Here is an 11,822-nt window from a genome sequence, read left to right on the forward strand (position 1 = left end):
ATCCTTAGTTCAGCTTATAAAATTTCTTTATAAGACCCCTCTTGCTCATCTATGGCTTCTGGTGCTCAAAAAGACTTGACAGAAACCCGCCCAACTTGCAGAATTCCATTTCAGCATTAAAGGCCCATTTTCCACCATTGGGTGACTCAAAGGTGACTAGGAAAGGGGGAAATCAGGGATCCCAAAAACCCCATCCCTGCACGCACATTGCAGTAAAAAGTGGCGCGATTTTTTTCCCTTCATGTCTAGGCAAGGTTTTTAAATGCATCCGGGAATAATTTTCAAAATAGGGCCAGTGGACGGGATCTGTCACAAATTGGGTTTCTTAGCCCCATGAAGATAGAACTTGCACTTGCTGATGGCCCAAATGACAGCTTGCTTTTCCAAATTTGAGGGTCACATACTGTGTTTCTGTATCTGTCAAAAAATTGGGATCCACATTGCCCATCTTGTTCTCCAGTAACCTTTTGGGTCCTGCAAAAACACATACCCAAAGGGCCCATAATCTGGAGGCTGGGCCCTGCAAAATGGGGGGAAAGGGCTGGATAAAAACTTGCAAGTAGGGGTGGCTTTGACAAAGCCTGTTTAGTGTTTAAATGCTCTTTTTGTGGTTTGGGCCCAAAGAAAAATCTTTGGGATTCATCAATGGGCAGAGTGGGGCTGCAAGTTGTCAAAATCTTGGGCGTAAACTCTGCTATTTGATTTAAACCAACCCCTTAATGACCGAAGATCTGTAAATTTCACAGGGGTAGGAAACTCTGCGATGGCCCTTACTTTCTCTGGGTCTGCTTCAATACCATTTCTTAATAGTTTGTACCCACAGAAGCCGGCCTCAGATGTAGCCACAACAAAATTCTCTGCATTAAGTGTTATTCCATGTTGATGACACTTTGACAGGACTTCATTTACACTTTGAAGGTGTGAGATGTAGTGTGAGATGTGGTCACAGTTGTGAAGAACCTTGTCCGTGGACTCATACTTCTGATGGCTATAAATGGCATCGGAGAAGGATAGGCAGGGTGAGAGAACTTGTCTGTTAAGCTTTGACAGGTCAGTGGTAATGCAAACACCACCATTTGCCTTTGGAACAACAACCATAGGATGACACCATTCTGATGGTTCATCTTCCACTGGCTTCACGATGCCTTGGGTTACTAATGACTCAAGCTCCTTTCTCATTGGTTCCTGAAAAGCCAACAGAATCATTCTTGGGGTGTGGATCGCGAAAGGCGTGGCACTCTCCCGCAGATGAATTTTCATGGGTGGGCCTACCATCGTCTTGAGTGGCTCTGACAGCAAGTCGTCCTTCTTCACCAAGACATCTGCATACTGATGCAGGAAATACTTCCTTGCTTCTTCAGGTGACTTCAGTTGGTCCAGGTAATGGGAGCAACTGAGTAGGGTTAGACATTGGTGTACTATCTAGCCCATGGACTTTATTGGCCATGTGTACATCTGATATTTGCCTGAGGAAATAGTCCAGAATAATCCCCAAATCTTTGCACTCTGTCCAAGAAAGCAGCGGGGTTGTAAGCAAAGACTGGACATCAATCCAACAAGTAGTCAAACGGTCACCATAGGTGATGATTCCACAAAGTGATCAAGCTGCTGTGCCCATATGCATTGTAGTATACTGTCTCTGCCGGTGGTGCCAAGTTTTCCTTTGAAAGGCCGAGACTACTAACAGTCCAATGACAGTTGTGTCTTAACCCGTGTCAGGGATGATGGCAAGACTACCCACTGAATCATCATGCCAAATTGACATGTGGACTTTAGGGGAAGGATGAGGTTTAGGTCATGCAGTAGAGGTGACACTTCTGGCATGCAATGCTGGGGATACAGAACTTACTATTTGAAAGTTCTGGTTGGTGTTCTCTCTCTCTTTTTTTTTTATAGCCTTCCTTTTCTTTGGGCAGCATTTATCATAGTGTCCCTGCCGATAGCATACCTTGCATCTGGCATTCCTGACAGGACACTTAGCCCAATGGGCTTTCTTGCCACAAGCACATGTGGAAGTGGTGGCCCTGCATAGACCTTTCTCATGTTGATGATCACAGCAGTTGCAGGCTTTATTGGGCAGAGGTGTGCCAGGCCTCATCTTAGACTTCTACTGCAGAGCAGCCTTTTTCTCTTTTATATCGAGAAACAGCATGTGATGAAACTGTGTCCTTCAAAGCAGATGATACAGTCCTTGATGATTCATGAGACCTGCATTTCTCCAAAACATCCTGCAACGTCACCGAGCAGTCCATTTCAATGAGCTTCTGGGTAAGTTCAAAACAATTACCACATCTGCTGGTAATGATTTCAGAGGCTGTATTGTTGCCTTCGTGGTCGGCGGCGTGTGAGAAGCATTAGACGCAGCAGAACTGCTCACTGGCGAACTCACAGTTGAAGCCATGGGCTGCTGGGGAGTGAGGCAAAGGATCTGCTCCTGGAAATGGGCAGCCTCCTCATGCTTCCTCTCATCTGTAATGATCTTCTTCCTCCTTCTGACGGGTTTCCTCTCATCTGTAATGATCTTCCTCTTCTTCCCTCCGATGGGCTTCCTCTCACTTGTAATGATCTTCCTCTCCCTTCCGACAGGCTTCCTCTCGTCTGTAATGATCTTCCTCCTCCTTCCAATGGGCTTCCTCTTTTCATCCCTCTGTATCATCCACTGGAGCAATGTAGCAACATCTGTGAGAGGAGGGGTGCTGGCACTGGCTCCTTCAGACTCTTCAAGCCTGGTATCTCAGGGTCGCTCTTACTGGCATCTTACGGTTTCTTTCCTTTACCCATTGTAGCATGATAAGGGTGTCAAGATAATACAGCAAAATCGGCTAAAATCCGGTGAAAATACGTCAGTGTAGTGTGAGTGAGCGAGTGTGTGAGCATTCGTGTGCATGGTGGCAATGCAATGATGTCACGGCGGACACATGCGGGTAGGCAAGCCGCGAGGCGAGAGAATCAGGCACTCACAAAGTGTCGTAGACAGCGATGTGATATACCTCACTCCTACAAAACCTCAATATGCTTCGATTCGACTCCCTTATGCAACTAATAATGTCCCTTGAGTACATTAAACACTGCACTGAACATTATAGGCACTGCACAACTCTACCCTATATCACCACAATTCACTACAATAATGGGTGGGTTGTTTACTGAGGTGCCACGAGGGTGGAGGAGGCATGGGGCAGGTGTCAGAACTGAATCTGCAAGATCACTGCGCCATGTTCACATACTCCCTGTGTTATATTCACATATATGTTTGGTGTTTCTCTACGATGCTTGAGAGTGAAGAATACACCAATGGAAACTAGAGTAAGTTCATTGGAGATCAGCTCTGACAGCCCCACATGCCAAGCTCTGCCTGAGAGTGCTACTGCCAGACGTATGACTTCAGAGACAATATAAAATATTGTATTCTACAAATCGTACAGAGAATCTCACTCTTTTACATAGATGATATGCAATATAAACTAGACATAATCTCATATATGTCACATGGTGTAACATATCACATAAAAGGCAGTATATGTAACATAATCATATAATTATCACAATATACATATGATAATACTGTCATCATAACCCGTACATAATGGCACCAATATGGCACTCACAACTCACTTCAGTATCACAACTCATTTCATTATCACAACCCACACTAACCAATATATTCCATTATGTTCCAGTTAACTCAGATTATATATCAGACATTATCCATAGGGTTATATTAAAGACAACAGGAATTCAAAGAAATGGAAAATATAAAAGCTTTTTGAAGTTGCAATACTTCTGATCTCCGACATTTATTGTCATGTACACACCAGATTTATCATTTTCTGTTACCATATAATCCCCGACCTGTAGTGAACTTTTTTGCCATTATACAGACTGGTTAGCTCTGCTACCCACTCATATAAAACATATCAGCTTCTGCTACTCAAACCCCTTTATTGTCATATGCGCACCAGATTTTCTGTTACTTATAGTTAGTCTCCGACCTGTAATGGACAATATTACCATGTGTGTGACTTTTTAGTCTCTTTTTCCAACTCGCATAGAACATGTGACTTTTTGTGATGAGTACTGGCAACATTTGAAATGAAGGATAGAAAAAAATACCATGAGGAATAACCTATTCATTTATTAATATATTACTAATATTGACTTATTTCCATACTAGCACGATCTCAGAAAAATGCAGATTGAAAGTATACCTTTATAGCTGTTTAAGTAGAAATATTCATGCAATTCAGCAATTTCATGTGTGCGCATCTTTGAGTGCCTATAGGTGTGAGTGTGCATGCATGCGTGTGTGATAGATTGCATGTCGTATATATATATATATACACAGAAACTTACATGATAGACTCCAGGAACTTGACGATCTGCACAGCTCCAAAGCCTACTTTTGGCTTCTCAAAATCCCCGCCGAAATAGGCTGGTACTTTCGAAGGCACCAAATAAGCTGCTTCATCTCCATTTTTCTGGAAGTGATGGCACATCAGACGGAAGACGTCTGCCATTAGGCTGACCAGGGCACCTTCCTCCCACTTTTCTCCTCGCCTTCTCTTTTCTTCCAGTCGCATGAAGAAGCAGTTCTTAAGGGCGAAGCCAGGTGGGGTGGCGATCTTCCACGGCCGACAGTCCCACCAGCTGTATCTGTTCTTGACTTCGCGAGGCATCCAACGCTCGGCCTTGAAAGTGTACAGGAGTGTCTTGCAGGTCATGTAGACTCGCCGTTCTTCAGGAGAGAGGTCCTGTAGGATGACTGCTTCGGTTTCGGCGAAGGAAAACCTCCACTGAGAGTCCTCTATGTTGGTGATGCCCAGTGTCTCCTTATCTGCTTGTAACGGGGTGAGATACGGCTTGGGGAAGTCTGGCGGCCAAGGAGTAGCGATGACAGGGACGAGATCCACACCAATCAGGAGAAGGGGATACTCGGATCCCTGCCACGCCATTTGGATCGCCACACCCACCTGGGTCCTTGTCACCCCTGGAGGCACGAGGCTGAGGCGAGGATCACGAAAATGGTGGTGTTTCAATGCTTCATACATCAAATTGTAGAAAGTGTTCTTCCAGACAGTGGCTTCAAGATTCTTCTCAAAGTCTGGATCTTCACTTTCCACTTTGATGCATAGTTTATGTCCCTTTGCAATGGCCTTGAGCTTTGGCAATTCACAAACTTCCACCTTCACTTCCGGAAGGTGTGAGATGACCAGATTGACATCGAATTCATCAGGGGCAAAAAGGCGAGTGTTGTCTCGAGAGCTCCCCAGGAGTTTTAGACTCCCGTTAAACACTGGGTTTTCTTCTGCCATCTTTCCTTTGATGATCTCAAGTTCGGCCATGACTGCGTTCTTTACTTCAGCCGCCTCACCACTACTGAAATTCACTGAATCTTCTACAGTCATTTCAGTGAGTTTGGGTAACGTGAGAGAATGAAAGTGGTTTTGGAACACCATTAGTGGGTCGTTTGTGTCTGGAAGGTCATTTATTTCCCCAGACTTACGATATTTCTTCAAGTAAAGGCCGAAGTTCCGATATATATCTGAAGGTGTAGTCCCTGCCTTGCAAATTAGTTTTTCTCTCAGCTGAAGTGACCACAGCTGTTTGTAGGTCAAGTAACCAAACATGGCTGCCAAGTGTGCAGGTGTGTGTCCTCCAGTGTCCCTACAGGTGAGGTCGGCTCCAAGGTTCAGTAAGAAGGCTACCAGGTTCTTGTGACCATAAGCAGTAGCCTGATGCAGCGCAGTCGTCCCTGTGATGGGATCAACCTCCTCGTTCACCGAAATGAGCCCCTTCGTTATCAAAATAAACGGAAGCTGCACGAGGCCAAGTTGCGACGCCACCAGAAGCGTTCTTCTTACAATGGTCTTTTCATATGTAGGTGTCTCTGACAGGGTGACTCCAGGGATCAGGTGCCTTTGGTACAGGTCATGATGGAGGTCCTGGATCTTCCTGAAAAGCTCTTTATCTTCTTCGTCCTTTGTCTTTTCCTCCTGATGATTTAACACTCTCATTTCTTGCTCGTAAATCATCTGGATGAATAATCCATGATTATCTTAATAAGCCCTCCTCTCTAAATGCTATAAGTAATTATAAACCAGGAACAAAATATTCTAAACAGAGATGGTCTTAATATTTGTTTCTTTTGAATTTAGACTCTGCAATGTTGTCTTAAAAGTTTCTTGTATATTTGAGAAATGTGTTTACAATTCTTTATAACTGCCAATCAAAAGGTTCTAAATGCTACTGAAAAGAGAAGAAATAGTGAAAAATGCAGGTTTCAACAAAATTTCTTTGTGTTTATATAATGCAATGCATAATTAGTAAATTCATGTAGCCCATGCATCTGATCTACAAAGGACATGATAAAGAGAAACAAGCCTAAGCTACTGGTTATAGGTGCTCTTGAATATGATTACTTACTGATTTTCAACCTAGAACCGTGACTTTGCTAGGAATCCCTTGGCTTACCTTTTCCAGCTCTTGTCTTCGGGAAGGTGAGAGCAAATCCCGTGGAAGTTGGCCAGTAGTGTCCTTAATGTAAAGACTGGCCGTGGTCTTGGCCATGAAGTGAATGAACCTCTCGTGTCCCTCCTGAACTGCCGCCGCCATGGGAGACATCCCGCTGCACATATCGTTCCCGTGAGCCAGTGCTCCCGCCTGCTGTAGGAAAAGGGCCGTCAAGGTACAGTTGGTCCGTGCAGTTTCGACCATGAGGCTGGTGAGGAGCTGCTGCTGCTGTGGCTTGCCTGATGACTGAGTGGGCCATGCTGCCTTCCATGGTGTCCGACTCCGCAAGGCGTTTAGCAAGCAATCAATGCCATCACGCAACTCGGCGGATTCACAGTGTGTTTTTTCTTCCTGCAAGACATTCTCCATGTGCTGGACAAGAAGTAAAGGATTACCTGTGAGTAATTTGCACACCTTTGTGAGTACTTGACTTTATCCATGTTTATTTTGAAGTTCGTAAAGAAAAAATGAAAAAGGATATATACCCTGGTGATGAGCATGCTGACCATAGCGGTTACATCAGGAGATAGCCATGCGACCTGCACTAGATTGAGTCGGTGAAACGTGATGTTGACAGACGCCCCGGCAGCTAACAGAAAACTAACAATCCTCGGCCGGTTGGATGTGACTGCGAGAACAAGGCTGTGGGTACTGTACTCTCCTGTGGGCTCCAGAGGGGCACCTGCCTTCACTAGTGCAGATGCTTTCTTGACATCATCACCAGTGCTGATTACAACTAGCAGCTCTCCATACAACTCCTCTTGACTTTTTCCTGTCTAATAGGCAAGCAAACTTTAGTTCTGCTGTCGGTATATGTGACAGATGACAAACATTTATTTCTAAACCCTTCACCTTTGATTCTAGACACACAACATTGACACAACATACCTCATCTCGTTTCCTAGCCTGGATAAGAGCTTCTGCAACTTGAAAATGACCATTTTGGCGTGCCAATTCGTCTGCTGTTTGGCCTCGGTGGGTGAGCACCCCAGGATACACGCCGCACATTTCAACCAAGACCTTAACTGTCTTTTGGTGTCCTAAAATGGCAGCCAAATGCAGGAAGGTGTGTCCGCGGGAATCCTGGTAATGGCCATCACGGGTCCTGGGAATTACATCCTTGAGGATAAACCACTCCAGCGCACGCACATTTGAACTCAGCTTCCCATGGTCATATTCATATACCTCTTGGCTATCTGCCTGCAAGTATCAAAGTTCTTTTCATGATAAGTTCAATATCAACCATAAATGGTCAAATAAATATTTCTGATCTATCAAAAAATATATTCTTTGAATTAAATTTTATGAGATATCTTCATAAAAATACTAGACATCAGAGAGATAAAGCATAAGTATAACTATATCTAAACCCCACCGACATTGTCATAATAAAGGGCTACATTACATGCAGTTTCCTCCTGGGTATTGATGTCGGATTTGAGTCTTGGAGTTTCAGGAACCACCAGCGGATGTCGTTCATCCCCCACACATCTGCGCAATTATCTGGAGTGTGCCCATTCTCATCTCGCGCATTGGGGTCCAGCCCATACTTGAGGAGCAGCTTGGCCGTGCTCTTGAGGCCCTGCATGGCTGCCATGTGGAGAGCTGTCATACCCGTAGACGACCGGGCATGACGGTCACAGCCAGACTCGATGAGGAGAATTACCAGGTGATCGTGGCCATGTTGGGCAGCAGTGTGCAGGGGCGTGAATTTCCTTGGTGTGCATACATCGATGTTGGCGCCCGAAGCGAGCAAGGCAGCGATGCCGGCTTCATCGCCTCTATATGCTGCCATATGCATGGCGGTGAAGGCTGGAAAATAATGATTTACTTGTGTTCTATCCAGCAGTTATAAAGATTGGCCTTTAAGCAAACAGTTGTGTATTCTGTGTGGAAAATTATGTACAATATTCCAGTAAGTACAATATTCCACTCCTGCTGCTTGATATATGGTAACTCCTTGAGCAACAGAAAAGTGAGGTGAATCATAAATATGCCATGTATCAATATGTCAACTTTATACCTGATTAATATATCACAATAGTTAAAGTTCGGCCATAAGATTCAAATCTGAAGGTGATATAGAAGAAATTGTACAATAAAACACAATATTCACAGTTCATCTTTATCTGTATAACTACGACCGAGTTTCTGTAGTAATGTTCTCTCTGGATATAAGTAGCATTGAGTCAGTTCGAATCCTTGTAAGAAAAGAAAGCTGGGCACCCATATTAATAAGATACTGCATTATTCCATCTTACACAACCAGAGAAACATATGGGTTGCAGAGGATGTATAACTATAGAAAAGCCCGGTCAAACATACGAAAGCATACGAGAGCATTATGTGCTCACCGAAACCTCCGGTGGACATGCAGTCGATGTCCGCACCAGCCTTTGCCAGGAAGGGAATGATCGAGGAACCGCCACAGGCAGCAGCGGCTTGGAGGGGCGTGTACCCTACCTTCCCCCGCCCATTGACATTCACACCCGCCCTTGTTAGTACTGGGACTAAATGGGTGTGACCTCTTACAACGGTCTTAAAAAGCAGCGTTCCCCCGTGGCAGTCCGGGTCGTCATGGGGACACAGGTACTCGCAGTCTGCCCCTTCCCGTAGCGCCGCCAAGACGGCCTCCTCGTCACCCGCCTCGACAGCAGCCGCCAGTCTCTGCCGGGGGGAAGGGAGATAGGTGGCCGTGTCATATAGATCTTTATTCTTAATTAGGCATTGCTATTCATTACTACCATTTATATTGATGATATTATTGGTATTTTTATCGTTATCATTGCTTTTAATATTAATATAGAAGTCATTGCCCTTCCTTCACTACTATTACTTAATCATCCTCACTATTACTTACAACATTAGCTTGATCACTATAAGAGATGTGGCATCATCAGACTCATCGCCTTATCCTCATCATAGAATCCATATGAAGGTCAAGAAAACAAAGTGTTACTTACTCTTGTTGCTTCGGACTCAGACATTCTGCGCCTGTTTCATTTTAGATATCTGAAATAATATATAAAAAAGTGTATTAGTATTGGGCAATTCTGTCCCTTTGCTGTCTATTTGTTGAAACGGAACTGCATCAAGGATCGGGATCCGCCTGGTCTACATACCTCATACCTCATTCCAGGTCATGTGGCCAGTAGAGGAAGCCACAGTTCAGTGCCTTACTTACCGTGATAAAGAAAAAAAGAGGAAAATCTGTCCTGACATTTTTGTTTTTATTTGTTTTCCTGCGAGTCGTACGTTTTTGTTTTTGTTTTAGTTCTTAAGTTATCGCAAGTATTAACTGCGCATAGCTAATTTCTGGTAGCACAAACATGGCATAAGCGACGAAATAAATAATGGTTAATGGTTAATGGTTAAAAGCAAGATAAATGTGCTAGACATCTAAGGTCATGTAGCACTATAGTTAATGTTAGGGAAGGGTGGTTGAGTTAGTGATTAGTTGTCTAAGCTGGGCAAAGGAATTGGTGAGTGAAAGGGTTAGGGTCGGGTATGGTAAGGAGTTAAATTAGATGAAGAATATGTATGCGTTTGAGGAAAGAGAATAGGTTGTTGAAGCAAAAAGTGTGGGATTCTGTAAGGATGTCTGATAGGTTGGGAGGTCGGTGAAGGGGGGATAGGTGGGGGAAAGCAGAGGTATGAGTTGTTTCAAAACGTGGGCACGGCAGTAGGTTGTGTGGGATTGGAGTGTCTGGTGGTGTGTATTGACTTTATGAGAGTTAATGAGTTACATAAGGGATTCACGTGTATAAGGAGGGAGTGGAAGGGATAGAGGGGATGGTGGGAGGGTTAATGTGGGCGGGGTTGGGGTCGGGGGGGATGGGCTGTGTTGGGAGGGGGTAGGAGGATAGGGGGTAGGGGGGATATCGTTAGGAGGATGGATATCAGCAGTTACTTGGAGTGTGGAAGGAGCAGGAGTTGTAAGATTTGGAGGTTGAGTGTCAGTTTTCATTAGGTAATCTTGAATATTTTCAATGGTTTCTTCTTCTGAGTTGGTTTCGGGAGTTTTGGGGATAAAGGATTTCTTGTGAGGGGGGGAAGAGAAGACTGGTGTCTCAAGCATAGGAGCAAAGGAAGGTCGAGGTGATTGTGTGGTAGGGGAAGAGGGGGTGGAACGTTTGTTCTGTCTGTTACGGGTAGTGCAAGGAGGGAGAGGGGAAGGTGTTGGGATTGTAGTGGTGATTGAAGTATCTGTAGTAGAGATTGGAGTGTCTGGATTTAGGATGGCAAAAGAGTTTGACTGGGGAAGGTAGGAGGTAGAAGAGGGGGGGTTAGGTGTAGGGGGGGTGGGTTTAGGAGAATTGGTAGAATGAGCAGTATTACTGGAGTAAGGAGTAAGGGAGAAACCACGTCGACGTGCTTCCTGTCTGGCTTCACGTAGTGTGAGTCCAAGTTTGAATCTGAGAGTTGCTACCTCAGACTCAAATTTATAGGTGGGACAACCCCTATAAAATACATTATGGGGGCCGCCACAGTTGGCACATGTGCGTGATTGTGCAGGGCAGTTAATCGGTATGGCCAGGTTGGGCACATAGTGGCATCTGGCTGGGGGAACGGCAATGTTTGGCTGGGTTCCCTAGACGCCAACAATTTTGGCACTGACGTGGAGGGGGTTTGGTATGGACGACAGGGAGGGATCTCCTCCTATGTAGACAAAAAGGGAAAGGGTCATGCCTACGGAAGGAAATTTTTGGCTATGTTAGTGGGTTTCTTTCGGATGACCTCTGGGGGAATGGAGTAGCATTGTATAATGTTGCATCATAGTCTGTGAGACAGGCAAGTAGATCTTCTCCACAATCTGACCAATCTTTGTTAAGATTGGGCAATTTGCTGGGGAGATTGAACTGTTCCGGGTTGCAAGTATTGAGGTTGGATGGGGTTCTGAAAGGGATGGGTTACATATAGGTCTTTTTAAGTTTTGTTAAGGCTACAGCTTGTTTTTCGGATGTTACTGTGACAAGACGGGAGCGGTCGGGTCGCTACGGAAAGAGACTTTACCTACTTGTTTTTGGAGACATTGTTGGAAGAGAAGGGTGTTGTCAGAGTAGGGAGCTGTGGGAGGGATCACGAAAATCGTCCCATTTGGCTGCGCTGAAGAGGGTATTCAAAATTGTTGTAAGATAGGGGGAGTCGAAGGGCGGGGGCGTGACGAAGATGGAGTAGGTTAAGGAAGGTTTGTGTTATGGGGAGGGGGGCAATAAGGCTGTAAGGTATTAATAAAGGGAGGATGGGGTTTTTGATGTTGGAGGTTGTGGGGGTAGAGGTGTTGAAGTTGAGATTGCTGGGAGAGTGGAAAT

At 44.8% G+C, this 11,822-nt stretch overlaps 1 protein-coding gene across 2 annotated transcripts in view; it reads right to left on the reverse strand.

Annotated features, from left to right (window-relative positions):
* Positions 1–4,119: 4,119 nt before the first annotated feature.
* Positions 4,120–11,822, reverse strand: part of LOC119582557 (serine/threonine-protein phosphatase 6 regulatory ankyrin repeat subunit B-like) — a 12,391-nt gene continuing 4,688 nt past the window's right edge. Inside the window, exons 2-8 of one of the 2 annotated variants that reach the window (XM_037930907.1) lie at positions 9,474–9,522; positions 8,865–9,177; positions 7,916–8,322; positions 7,399–7,710; positions 6,996–7,286; positions 6,472–6,882; positions 4,120–6,032 (exon numbers count right to left, since the gene is read on the reverse strand). In XM_037930907.1, coding sequence (XP_037786835.1) covers positions 4,350–6,032; positions 6,472–6,882; positions 6,996–7,286; positions 7,399–7,710; positions 7,916–8,322; positions 8,865–9,177; positions 9,474–9,497 — 3,441 coding nt within the window. In that variant the 5' untranslated portion in view covers positions 9,498–9,522 and the 3' untranslated portion in view covers positions 4,120–4,349. The remainder of the gene's footprint in view (positions 6,033–6,471; positions 6,883–6,995; positions 7,287–7,398; positions 7,711–7,915; positions 8,323–8,864; positions 9,178–9,473; positions 9,523–11,822) is intronic. The other variant, XM_037930908.1, reaches the window with a different exon arrangement.

This window comes from Penaeus monodon, chromosome 16 (assembly GCF_015228065.2).
Source record: "Penaeus monodon isolate SGIC_2016 chromosome 16, NSTDA_Pmon_1, whole genome shotgun sequence".
Lineage (NCBI taxonomy): Eukaryota > Metazoa > Arthropoda > Malacostraca > Decapoda > Penaeidae > Penaeus > Penaeus monodon.